The sequence below is a fragment of the Cucumis melo genome, chromosome 11, assembly GCF_025177605.1.
Source record: "Cucumis melo cultivar AY chromosome 11, USDA_Cmelo_AY_1.0, whole genome shotgun sequence".
NCBI classification, from domain to species: Eukaryota; Viridiplantae; Streptophyta; class Magnoliopsida; order Cucurbitales; family Cucurbitaceae; genus Cucumis; species Cucumis melo.
Window position 1 is genome coordinate 27,663,772 of NC_066867.1, and position 14,264 is coordinate 27,678,035.

General features: G+C 31.0%; 2 protein-coding genes across 2 annotated transcripts; both read left to right on the plus strand.

The window, feature by feature from the left end:
* The first annotated feature begins 4,569 nt into the window (after positions 1-4,569).
* LOC103501936 (MLO-like protein 6) lies at positions 4,570-9,572 on the plus strand. Its single transcript, XM_008465702.3, has 14 exons — positions 4,570-4,786; positions 4,898-4,955; positions 5,041-5,300; positions 5,542-5,658; positions 5,756-5,816; positions 5,926-6,014; positions 7,358-7,432; positions 7,525-7,619; positions 7,713-7,762; positions 7,854-7,894; positions 7,972-8,181; positions 8,267-8,334; positions 8,680-8,740; positions 8,840-9,572. Exons 1-14 carry the CDS (start codon positions 4,664-4,666, stop codon positions 9,308-9,310), a joined length of 1,779 nt encoding a protein of 592 aa, XP_008463924.2. The 5' UTR covers positions 4,570-4,663; the 3' UTR covers positions 9,311-9,572.
* A 3,018-nt stretch (positions 9,573-12,590) lies between these two features.
* On the plus strand, positions 12,591-13,254 carry LOC103501938 (protein transport protein Sec61 subunit beta). Its single transcript, XM_008465707.3, has one exon. It carries the CDS (start codon positions 12,751-12,753, stop codon positions 13,078-13,080), a length of 330 nt encoding a protein of 109 aa, XP_008463929.1. The 5' UTR covers positions 12,591-12,750; the 3' UTR covers positions 13,081-13,254.
* The last annotated feature ends 1,010 nt before the right edge of the window (positions 13,255-14,264 follow it).

Here is a 14,264-nt window from a genome sequence, read left to right on the forward strand (position 1 = left end):
ATTTTGTTATAAGTAGTCATTAGACGTTAAAAATGACTAAATTGAGTATAACTATTGAGATGTAATATATATCATTATATGTTTTGTTCTCACTCATGAAAATTATTTTCAAGAGGTCACCTAACATATAATTATTCTAAGTTAAATAAGCATGTTTAATTTTAAAGTTCCTACGATTGAGTCACCGAAAAGAAATGTGCATTTTGTTGGTATAGGTAGTAATTTTTTATTTCTTTTAAGTCATTCTTAATCTTACTTTTATATCATCAGAATTTTTCTCATGATATCAGTTCATTCATGTCTCCCTCCTGACCTAAACTTAGGGCGTTACATTAACTACCATCATTAAATATAACACAATTCAATTAGCACAAACTACTGACTTCAAAAGTGTTCCATACTATCTCCTCTTCCAATTTAAATGTTCAAATATAATTGAAAATTTCAATGTAATGTTTGAGGTTAAAGAAAAAAAAAGAAGAATTAAAGATGGTTTGTTAGATGGTTTCAACAGGTGAGAACTGGGGATGATATGAATATATGCATACATCTGTTTGCTATTATTATATTATATTATATTATGAAGCCAATTTAAATTTAATAATAATGAAAATGCATATATATATATATATATATATATATATATTAATTAAACAAAGGGTTTTTAAATTTTATTTGAGATAACTAAATAACCAAATAAAAAATCATAAAGGTTGATAAGCAGTATTTGGCCTTTCGGCTGCGATTTATATTATAAGGGTCCTCTAGAATTGCGGTCTAACAAGAGAAAGCCAGGTCAGCGTTCTAAACTCAACTACCTGTCTACACGTGTAAATATGTCTTCTCAACTGTTTGACGTGGCCAAGGTTGATTCGTCCATGACCTTTGACCCAGCCTCAGGAATAAACACTATTCAGTCAGGATATTATTTTCTTATCTCAATAAAAATAACAAAAGAAAAACAATTAAATTTTAATTTCTCTATCCACTTTCAAATTTAAACTATAATATCTGATTTTCCTTTTTTTTTTCTTTTACAAAATAATATCTAAAAAACAAAGAGAAGTTATCACCAACTTATCATATTGATTTTTTTGCCTGCAAGCTTAGGTGGCTAAGCCGGCAAGTCGGTTTATGTGTGTGTGTGTGACCTTTTTTTTCTCTTCAAAACTTCAAATTTTAAATTTAGTAAGAAACAAAAAGCTACTAAGTAGAAATTGGAAATTAAAACCCAAATTACTAAACCCATTATATTATGATATATAAGAGTGTGATTAATGTGGTGTGAATAATATCATTATCAAGACATGCTTACATAGGATTAATGAAGAATATGGTGTGATATGTCATTGTTGAGTGGATGTTGACAAAAAAAAAGAAGGCAATATTTAAAACCAATTGTTATATATAGGAATTATTCCCCACATGTGTGACCATATGAAATTTCAACTTTTTTTGTTATTTAATTTAGACCAAGTCTTCTCCACAATTTTATAGAATCCATCATTATTATATTTCTTAACACATCATTGTTGAATAATTAAGTTCACTCTAGCTATTAGATTTCCTCTCCTAATGTTATTGAATTATGAGTTAGAAAAAATGATGAAAAGAAAAATTTAAACACAAAAGACTACATGGTTTAAAGACAATACTTTATTTATCAAAATATATGGCTTTTCAATGGTAAAAAAAAAAAAAAAAAACAATGTGACTATACTAATTGCTATATAAATGGTTTGTAATTTTGGTCAAAAGTGTCGTAATAAATAATTTTATAGTGACTAAAAATTTGTATAATTAACTTCAAAGTTAAACGTTTTCAAACTATATAATATAAAAAATAATTGAATGACATAACCGTTGATTTCAAGTCTTTGACAAAACTCAAAAAGTTTGTAAGTGTTTCAGGCAGAAAATAAAAAAGATCTAGAGAAAACTAAAATTATTTCGATAGTAATTGAAGTATTCATTTTGAGGTAATTAAGAGGGTCAAAATCCATATCTTTGATTGTGTTTTATGTAAAATCTAACCAAATGATGAGAAGGATTTATATAGTCTTCATTAATTATGCATGCTTTGATTTTTTGTAAGTATATATTTTTCTTTTCTTCTATTTTTTTTTTCAACTACAAAATCTCATTTTTTTCACCTAACTTTACAAAATTCTTTGTTCAATAAAATAAAAAATGTTGAGAAATACTGCTGGAGAAAACAAAACATGTTTTTTTTTATTTGAATATATATTTTTATGTATGCACACACAATTTGGATCAAATGTAACAATTTTCTTTTAAGGGAAAGAGTTTGATTCTTGGTTGAACTTTAAGAAAAAAAAGACTAATTTTCTAAACCATTACTTTTTCAAATTTTAGTTTGTTTTTTTAAGATGATATTCGATAAAATGCAGAAAAAAGTTAAAAAGGTTTAGAGGTGAATAAATTGAGTGTTTATAGATTTGAGTTTAGTAAATTTGATATATGAAGCTTTAGAATTATATAAACTTGAATTTTTTAAAATCGGTAAATCTACTGGTCTAAAATAAAAGATTTGAGTTTTTTTTCTTGTACAAAACTAATAGGTTCAAAGTGAATATAGCTCAACGAATACAAATTATATATGTTGGTATAAAAAGATTTGTGATTCAAAATTTCTATTTCTCCGAAGCTAAAAGAATTAATAGGTCAACTAATCCAATTTGTTAAATTTTTTTTTTTAATTTTCAAAACTTTACATAAGCTTTTAAAACCATTGGTAAAAAATAAATGGTAAAGTAAAAAACATTAGAGAAATGTGTATGGTAGAAGACATTTGACCAATTAAATTACAATAAATTATGAAGACAACTTGTAGGATGATTTATGGCACCTTTTTCTTTTCTTCTTAGCTATATCATAGATAGATTTGTTATATATTTGCTTCTTCTTCTTGATCTTGTAATGACAACAACAATAATAATAATAAAGACAATAAAGACTAATTAAAAACTTATTAATATTTTTTTAAAAAAAACCAATAAAAAGAAAAAGTACTATTAGGAAAACCATTCTTCTAAATCCATGTCAAAGATACAACTCGGTGACAAATTGAAAGATACGTATTCATCCATAAAAACATACTAATTAAGAACGTAGCTCTCAATTATTTATATGTAAGTGAGTACTTCTGTTTGATTATAAATAGTACTTAAATGCTGTTGAATTTTTACTAATTTCTTTACGTCTCATTCTTATCCACACACATAATAAAAACGAAAGAATAATTCGGTATGAGTTAATAATCCTATATTAATTAAAAGAAGTAAAGTACCTCATATTTCTTATAAAACATATGAAACTTTATGTTATCTAATATGATATTCGAGCTAGCATATAAAACTCAGGCACGTATTCAATCTAATAAAAGTAAACGATCTATATATATATATGTATATATATATTATTTTTTTCCCTTGTCAATTGGTTTTCATGAAAAGTTTCGTATGAGAACTCTAGCTAAAGCAATAATTATCATTTATAGTTTTATGATTATGAAATCAATTACAATAAATTAACTACTCTAAGAAGATTATATGGAAGTAGGTTGATTATGTTATTGTGTTTGAAGAAATTTCGATTATTATTGCAAAGTTGACATTTAAATGGTGGATTTGGGAAGGCCAAGAAAATAGAGGCTAAAGCTAAAAAGATTGAAAAATGGGAGCGATGTCTTAAATATGGAATTAAATTAACCGTAAGACGTCATTTTTAGAAAAGAAAAAATAAAAAGCGATGTGTTTATTATGAATATGTAGTGACAGATTGGATTTGTTTGACCTCGGACCTACGGATTATATATTCACAAATAATTACAACTACTTTATCTAATAATCAAATATAGATTTTTGAATTTTGGTTTCGAAAGTCACTACCTTACATTTTACATTCGTGTGTTTTTATTCAATTTGGTTAATAAGTTTTAAGAATTAATCCATTTTAAATTTTGATTACTCTTCCTTCTCGTCTGTTAATTAATCTAGCAGTATTGAGTTTCACTGCTTTTTGTTGACTTAATAATTTGTTTAAGAAAATTTTCGAGATTAAATATGTAAATCTTGAAATAAATGGACTAAAAATAAAATTGTAACGTTTTAAAACTAAGATCATATTTACCTAATCGATGGAAACGTGTAATAGATCAACAATTAAGTATAGACGATAATGAAAATCATCTAACTGTGTTTGTAATTAAAGTTTATTATATTGTCGGTTAATGAAGTTTTATTACGATTAAATCAATTTTTGTTATAATTTAATATTAGAGATTCAAAATTAAAGGAGTAAAGTGCGTAAGATTTTGAAACTCATGAGTGATTAGATTGGGTAGATAGAGTTGATAAATTAATGTGGAGGTAAGAACTCAAAAGACTAAAAAAGATGTTTTTTTAGTAACAGTAATAAAATATAAAGAGTGTGGTATGAAAGGAGGAATCTTCCATTCTCTTCTCCCTGTTTGTTTCCCACGCGTTCTAAAGTCAAAGTCATCGCCTTACACTTCCAACCTTCCCTAAAATTTTATATTTTTCTTTATGTCCCTTTTTCTCTCTTCAAATACATACATAACTCTCTCCTAATTAACCCCCTTTAACATTTCTTCTTCTTCTTCTCTCTCTCGAAATTTTTCATGGCCGGAGGTGGCGCCGGAAGGTCCTTGGAAGAGACGCCGACATGGGCCGTCGCCGCCGTCTGCTTTGTTTTGGTTCTGATTTCTATTATCATCGAACACATTCTCCATCTCATCGGAAAGGTACACCCAAACCCAAATACGGCATCGTTTCATCACTTCAAATCCCATTATTTCCTTTTCTTCTTCTTCTTCTTCCTTTTTTGGTCTCACTTTTTCAAAATTGGATTTTAGTGGCTAAAGAAGAAACACAAACGAGCTCTTTACGAAGCTCTAGAGAAGATCAAATCAGGTATTTATTATTTATTCTCCAGACTTCACTTTACTAGGATCGGAAAATATAATAATGAAGATTTGATAACACGATGAAATGGCAGAACTGATGCTGTTGGGATTCATATCGCTGCTGCTGACGGTGGGACAAAGCCTAATCACAAATGTTTGTATACCACCAGACGTGGCAGCCACGTGGCATCCATGTAGTCCTCAAAGAGAAGAGGAATTAACTAAAGAAGCCGACCTGGTCGATTCCGACCACAATCGTCGGAAACTTCTCGCGACGGTCTCCCATCATGTCAACGCCACCTTCCGCCGTTCCCTCGCGGCTGCCGGTGGTACCGACAAATGTGCTGCCAAGGTATGTACAATTATTTAATTATACCAACCAACTAAGCCGAGAGATTCATTAATTATTAATTAGTTAAACAAATGTTGATTTACAAAAAAGTATTTGATTACGAAAACGACACGTCCGGTTTGAAAAGTGGATCGGCTTTGAATTGAATCTACTTCTCTCTACATCCCACAACCAAAAATTGAATTATATTTTGTTTAAAGTATGGAATAATTTTAATGGTGGTGTAATTTAAATACGACAGGGTAAAGTTCCATTTGTATCGGAAGGGGGTATTCATCAGCTACATATATTCATCTTCGTATTGGCCGTTTTCCATGTTTTGTATTGTGTTCTAACTTTAGCTCTGGGCAATGCCAAGGTAATTAATTTCATTTCTATTTTCATTTTCTTTTTTATGTATGTGTGTGTATATATTTCTTTTCTAATAGGGGTTTTCAAAATTTAAATGAAAATAGATGAGAAGTTGGAAGTCATGGGAGAAAGAGACTAGAACAGTGGAGTACCAATTCTCACACGGTAAATAATAATCAAAATATTTCTTCTTTTTATTACGAACAAGAACTTAAAATGTAGAATAAGCTAAGTAGTATTTATGTTAATGATTGATTGTGTTCAAACACAACAGATCCGGAACGGTTTCGATTTGCAAGAGACACGTCGTTTGGGAGAAGACATTTAAGCTTTTGGACAAAATCCCCTTTCCTCATATGGATTGTTAGTTCAATCTCTCTCTCTCTCTCTCTCTCTCTCTCTCTCTCTCTCTTTACATTATGTTTTTAATTAATCGAAGCATTAATTAACCTGAAAGACTTTGTGACGTTAGACTTTGGTTTATTAGATTAGGGGCCATGACCATGACCATGACCACGTGGTTCCCTTTTTTTAAGTATCTTTGCAATTTACTACCCATAGTTTTGGAAAATTACTATTAAGTACTCCTATTTTCCTTTTTTTTTCTTTTTTTTTTTTTTTTTTGCTTTTTTCGTATGACCAATTTTTGTGGGCGTTGGGATTTTAAAACGTAGCGTCGTCATTGAACGTGTTTTGAACCATTAAGTTATATTAATAATTCTTTTAGCGTTATTTCCTCTGTTTACGTATTTCTCTTGGCTTTTTAGGGGACAGATTTTTCTTATCCTTTCACGTTTCTTTGTTTACGGCCTTCGCCGCCTACCTTTTGTTCTTTCATTTTAATGTTTAAATATTGCTTTCATATGTGATTTTTATTTTATTTTCATACTTATATTCTTAATTTTGGCTACATCATTGAGTTTTAGAAAGATGTCTATTTTAATGTTTTAAAAATAAAACGAATGATTCAAGATAGTCATTTTTTATACTCAAAATAGACTAAAGTATTTTGAAATCAAAATAAGTACAATCTTAAAAGTATATTGACCGATTAGTATTTAAATTTTTATTGTGTTTTTGAAAAATATTTTAAGTGTTTAATTTAAAAGTAAATTTCAACCATTCAAAATAACTTTTAAAATTAAAAATTTTTATAAAAAATATTTAATAAATAAAAACGAGTGTTTTTATTAAAAAAAATTAATTTTTTTCTCCCGTCGATTCCAATTGAACTTGGTCATTCCCTTCAATTGAAAAAAAAAAAAATTATGATACACTTGTAGTCTATGTTATATGGAATTTATATGGATGTAGTTTTATAATATGTGTTATAAAATTTCATATACCAAAGTTTATATTTTGTCCACATAATTATAAAATTGATGGAACATAAGGTAGGAATGGTTTTGGGATATTGACTTTTTTTTTTTATGGTTATTAACCAAAATTCTTGCTTGCCTGTCAATGTCTTTTAACTTAGCGTATGCATGTGGCTTCTAATCATTAATTATTGATTGGCTCATGATTTTCCCATACTACTGATAGTAATAAAATTTGGAGGAGATCAATCAGTGCATATTAATTATTATTACATAAAAAGTCAAAAGAATTATTGGAACTCTTTCTTTGATCTCTCCTGTCTTCTCTTTATTTCTTTGTTGGTTGCAGACTAATTAATGAAACTTTTCTTTTTCTTGTGTGGATAGGTTTGTTTCTTCAGACAATTCGTTAGGTCGGTTCCAAAGGTTGATTACTTGACCTTAAGACATGGTTTCGTCATGGTTAGTTCGATTGTTTTTAAATATATGATTGTGATATAAAAATTTGAGGTTTTTTTTAAAGCAATACATGATATGATATGAATATTCCATAGGCACATCTGGCACCCCACAGCGATCAGAAATTTGACTTTCAAAAATACATAAAACGATCTCTTGAAGAAGATTTCAAGGTGGTGGTCAGCATCAGGTAAACATATGTTACCAATAATTCAGCCTCTCTTCATTAATTTGTACTTATTTACATTATTCCCTAACCCTCACAGCTTTAATTGATTAACAGCCCTCCGATATGGTTCTTTGCTGTCCTCTTCCTACTTTTCAACACCAACGGTGAGTGGATAAATCATAATTAATCATGACTTAATCAAGCTTAGGTAATTGAATTATTATAATAATGACTGTTAATTTGTTTGTTTGGCAGGGTGGAGGGCTTATCTATGGCTACCCTTTGTTCCATTAATTGTAAGAGAAATTCATTTTTTTGTTTTCATTAAAAAACTCATTTTGAAACTGTAAATAAAAATGGTGTATATATGCAGATAGTGTTATTGGTGGGGACAAAGTTGCAAGTGATAATAACGAAGATGGCGCTGAGGATACAAGAAAGAGGAGAAGTGGTGAAAGGAGTACCGGTGGTAGAGCCGGGGGATGACCTCTTTTGGTTCAATCGCCCTCGTCTTATTCTTTACCTTATCAATTTTGTCCTCTTCCAGAATGCTTTTCAGCTTGCCTTTTTTGCTTGGACTTGGGTATATTTTCCCTTTTCCTTCTTCTTTTTCTAAATATTCTTCTCTCTCTTTTCTTCACATTTTAATTCTTTTTCAAATTTTACAGAAAGAGTTTGGGATGAAATCTTGTTTCCATGAACACACCGAGGATTTGGTCATCAGAATAACGATGGGGTAATTTCACTAACCACCCAACATGTTTATTTTTATTTCATTTACAGCGTTACATTTATATGTAAACAACCATATTCCACTCATTTTTTAAATTATAGTCTCATGTCACAAATATTCCACCTTTTTTTTTTCAAAGATAAAACTACATCTCATGTATAAATTAGATAGAGTAATTCGTGTATATATAATAGTAATAAGGTTATAAAAATGTGACACAATTACCAAGAGTTTGGAACAAGTAGTTGGTTATTAATTATGTAGTGTGGTGGTATAGACAATCAACTTACCTGCTTTAATTTGTATAAATTACAATAAAGTGATTATACTATTGGATTATTGCAACAGAGTCCTCGTTCAAATCCTTTGCAGTTACGTCACATTGCCACTCTATGCTCTAGTCACACAGGTATAGTAAACTCCAAAAAGTTCATTACATCTTAAAACTATATAAGATAAATTTCATTCAATTATATATCATTAACTCTAATTTAATTTTTCAATGAAGATGGGTTCGACGATGAAGCCTACGATTTTCAATGAAAGAGTAGCGACGGCATTGAGAAATTGGCACCACACGGCTCGTAAACACATAAAACAAAATCGCGGCTCAATGACGCCGATGTCGAGCCGTCCTGCCACCCCCTCTCACCACTTGTCACCGGTCCACCTTCTTCGCCACTATCGAAGCGAATTAGACAGCGTCCATACGTCTCCTAGAAGATCCAATTTCGACACCGATCAATGGGACCCTGATTCCCCTTCCCCTTCCCACCACTTCCACCGTCGTCCCCATCCTGGCGACGGCTCCATTTCCAACCATCACCGCGACGTGGAGGCCGGTGATCTTGATGCCGATGTTGATTCGCCTCAACCCGATCGGACGACTCAATCGATGAACCCAATAAATATTGAGCAACACCAAATTGACGTGGGGTCTAATGAATTCTCATTCGATAGAAGAGTTGATAGACTATGAGGCTAATTTAACTTTTTTTTTAATTGTTGTTATTGGGGTGAGATTCAATCTTGACCGTCAATGATTGGAGTTATTCTTTTTGAAATGATGCAATTTTTTGTTGTTGCATTGTTTTGTAAATTATTATCACATCATTTGGGGTGAGGTTGGGGTTTTGGTATACTTAAAAGAGGAAAGATATAGAAATAGAGCTTTTTTTTTCTTTGTGTATTTATACACTTTATTGTTGGTTGATGTAAATGAAAGAGACATTTTTAGTTTTTGTTTTTTTTTTAATTAAAAAATAGTCAATTATTCATTTAAAGAAACTAACCACAACCATGGAACTTTCCAATAAAGGTCGAGAAGTGTGAATCCAAAATGATACCAAAAAAAACCTAGTCGCATCTTTAAAACTAGAAAAAGAACTTGCAATAAACAAACCAATTCAATTGTCATACAACATAGCAGCATAGGCCAAGCAATATGCCATCCTATTTGCACCACACTCACACTAACCAAAAAAGACGATATGGGTCAACTCGCTTAACTTCACAAACTCAACAACGATCCCGCTAACTCCGACAAAGTCTTTATCTTTTCTAGTTTTCGGGGATACCTTTTACATTTGCTTTGCTTTTTATAATTACATGGACCACTTTGACATGGATTTAGACTTAAATTCCCGATTAATCTTTTGATTCATAGTGTCAATGTGAGCCATCCTTTAATTTGTTGAAGATATTTTGTTTGGATTGATTCTTAAAAATAAAAATAAAAATTGAACCAAATAATCAATGCATGACAATGAGATTTAGGTTTGTTATAATTTATATAGAAAATTTAATTTAATTTTTTGAGGCAAACTGAAAAACAACTACAGTTAAAAGAACCACTTTGTCTAAAGAAAACATTTAAGAAAGATGGAGAATTCTACAAAGGCATTTAGACCTATCATCATTAGAAAGTGAGAAGAAATTTGAACAACAAATTCATATTATGTAGCTTAGAAATTAAAAATTAAAAAAAGAAAAATTGGACCATAGGAATGGCGAACTGACCTATATCATTATTAACATTAAATAATTTACTTTATTGTCAGACACAAACTTCAATAATTGTTGTGAGCATCAATTTCGTAATTTAATAATTTTTGAACCACTTAAACAAAAAAAAAAAAAAAAAGGAAGAAGAAGTAGGGTCAGATGTAATTATGTTTTAAAGTTTTAAATTTTAAAATTAATTTCTCAAATTCATCCTAACGTTCAAAATTAGACATAGTTTTATAAAATATACAAGTTATATATAAGTTTGGAGATTCAAATTTTATAATTTATAAATTAAATTTTTACAAGTATTATAAATATGATGATCCAATTTTAATACATTTAAAAATTTAGGAACTCAATTATGAGTATTAAAAATGTAAAGGTGTAATTGTAATTCACATAGTACTTTAGTAATAACTTTTGGAATTTGGTTATGAAAATGAAATATATGGTAAGTCTACTAGTTAAATTACATATTTAACCTTATGGTTTTTACTTGTGTTTAATAAATCTGGAGATTTTAATTTATTGATATCTTCTCATAAATATTTTGATTTATTTTACTATATTTAAAAATAATTATTTTTAGCGGCATTAAAATGGAGAGAATGGATTATCTGATTTTGGGAAGGATAGGAGAAATGACGAATCTAAAAAATATATTGACGGAAGGCTAAAAGAAAAATAAACTACATAAGTAGGATTTGAACTCAGATGAGAAGGAGGGCTGACAATCAAAATAATTACTAAGCTAATGATAAATATTAATAATTAAGTATTTTTTTTATATATATTATATAAAGACGAGAAAGTTGAGGGACAGCCTGAACGTATGCTAATATCTTGAGATATTTATTGAGAAGGTATGGGCTATGGGCATTGGCATTTTTGGGAATCTAAAGAAATTCAAAGCAATTGTGAGACCCACCAAACAAACGCCCATAGCACACAGTAATGACAATCCCTCTTTTCAATTCATCATCCCTATCCATTTCTCAATCATTACTCCGTTTTTCTTCCTTTTCCCCAAACCCTAATCCCCTAATCTTCTTCACCCCTTGTTTTCTCCATCTCTCTTCATATACTCTCTTTTCCACTCCCAAAATTTCCTTACCGGAGCAAAGAAAAATTAATGGAGGCGGAGACTGCGCTGGCGGCGATTCTCGGAAGATTGGGGCGTCATTGCTATGCGGTTTTGTGTTTGGGAGTTCTTCTTCTCACGGTGGCTGTAGTTCACTACGTTGGCGACGGGGAGCCGACCGATCCACGCGAGCGGACCAAGCGCCGTCTTCGGGCCTTGCACGGCTCATCAATTCGCGGCGGAGATGGCGGCCGTCAGTTGCCTGCGGTGGTGAATTGAAGCGTCGTATTAGGCGGAGTGTTTATGCAATAATTACTAATCTTGTGATGTTTTTGTAAAAGGCTAATAAATAGTTTAATTAGTACTGATTCCTCATCGAGTAACTAAATGTAAATTACTTGCGTCGTTTTGTGTAAACTCCAATTTGAGATTTTTGTGAAATAAATTATCATCGTCGTCATAATAATAATGAGCTATAATTATAGGCATTAGGTTGATTCGAGTTGAGATAATTCATCTCGACTGCACTTATCTTTAGTGCAATTATCCAAGTTTTAGCATAGGAAGAATAAAAAAAGATGAAGTAGAACAATGTAATTATATTAAAATTAACCCTTCATATCTAATTTGTCGTATCAACGTAACGTTTTATTTATTTTTCTAGTCCAACTAAAAATCAAGTTAAGCTGAGAATAAAGATTTTGAATTCAAAATATGACAAGATCTTGTTTGAGAAGATTAAAATTTTAAAGATACTTATAGTGATAATCTTATTATTTATTCATTAAAAAAATCCAACTGAATATTTAGTTCAGATTTCAATTCATTGCTTCCCCATTTTTAATGTAAATTACTATTTTTTAATTAATAATTAGTATTACAAAGCTACTCCAATTTGCAGAAAAAATCTCACATACATGATTTATTCTTCTTATTATAGTTCATAAAGTCTTATTAAGCAAATATATCGATTTAAATTTCTATATTCTAAAGAGAATCATTTAAAAAATATATAGATTTAAAATTTAATTTTCTAAATTATAAAATTCGAAAATTCAAATAGAATATAAATTCAAACTATTTATAAAATATCGTAAAATTTGTCAAAAATTTTTAAAGTTTTTTTTATTATATTTGATAATAATTAAATTAATAATATGATTTTGGTGAAATATTCACTCTTATTCAATATTCAGTGTTCAATAGTCTTTTTAGGCTTTCTCGTTCTCGTTTTTTTTTCTTTTCTTTTCTTTTTTTTTTTAATTTCCCACCGATCCGATTTTTCTCCCAAATTCACATACTTCCGATCATCTTCTCCGATTCCCAAATCCATGGCAAGAGGCGCTTCTCAATCCCAATCCTCAACCTCCTCTGGCTCTACCGCTAGACCTGGCGTTGTCGCTCCTCGCGGCTCTGCGGCGGCCACAGCTGGCCTCCGCCGCCGCCGTCCCGGCTCTACTTCTGCCACCGCCTCTACTGGACTCGTAGGCGGCGGATCAAGCGGCGGCGGAAACATGCTGAGATTCTACACTGACGATGCTCCAGGCTTAAAGATTTCTCCCACTGTCGTCCTCGTCATGAGCCTCTGCTTCATCGGCTTCGTCACCGGCCTCCACGTCTTTGGTAAGCTCTACCGTGCACGATCCGCCGCTGGAGTTTAATTCTATGCTCATTTTGTTTACCGTGCTTTTTCCCTTCCCGATCTTTTCATTTCCTAGATTAAATGTTCAAGTATCTCTGTAAATTTCACAATCGTTGTTGTACTTTTTTGAGTTTTCAATTCCATCACTGTTGTGGACGTATCAAAGGTAGCAAGATCGTTCTTTAGCTGATAATTTCTCTTTAGATCAATCTAGTTCTTGTGAATGATGCGGATTGCAGGGTTTCTTCTTTTTCGTCTCGGTATTGAGTTTATTCTATTTCTCACTCAAAGTTGTGCTTTTATATGGTATGAAGATTAGCTGTTTCTTCTAGATTTTGATTTGGATGAGTTAGTGGGGATTCTATATACGGTTTCTTCTTTATTAGCAGTTAAACTTTGTACGTTTTCGGATGGATACTCACACATTAGATTCGTTTATTAAAGTTGATGTTTGATTTTGTCATTTCTACTTAGAATTAAAGTTGAGAAGATAGAATCAGACTTCATTAAAAAAAAAAAAGCTTCTTTTGTTTTGTGGATTTCTTGTTTTTACCTTTTTATCATTTGCCTTTTACAAGTGAGTGAAGTGGAAAGTGTGCATGAAGGCATCTATTGTTAAGAAGGTTAAGGTATTTAGCTTAGAGGATGGATAATTTGACTCCGTCCGTTTTGGTCTTGGATTGATTGAAGAAACTTGTTTATGTGTAAGTTGCAACGCTCCAATTCGGCGAGACATTTCTATGGAAGATCAAGTAATCCATATCATCATTTTGGTTCTAGATATTGTAAGTAAACAAGTCTATTGTAAGTCGCATCTCAGAGTGGTTTGGCTGCCACGATCTATTGAGAAGCAGCTTTTGTTGCTCCAGTTCGTGAGGAACATATATGTATTGAAGACTAAGTAGTCTATGTTGAGTCCATGGTTTTAGATTGAGTAAATGAACCTGTCTATTGTATGTCGCGTCTCGAAGTGGTTTTGCTCCCACGATTGTTGAGATTCAGCTGTTTGTTGCTTCAACTTGTCTATTTCTTGTTTGCTGCTTCTACGATCCGTGATTACCTTGATGGAGCTCCATTAATTGGAATTGTAGGCTGCAAACTTTGGATACTTGAGAGTGTGGATCTCTTTTTCTTTTTTGTTGCTGAAGTCGTTATTTAGTAAGAAATAACAATCCATTTGGAACAATGGGTTGGGTGGATCTT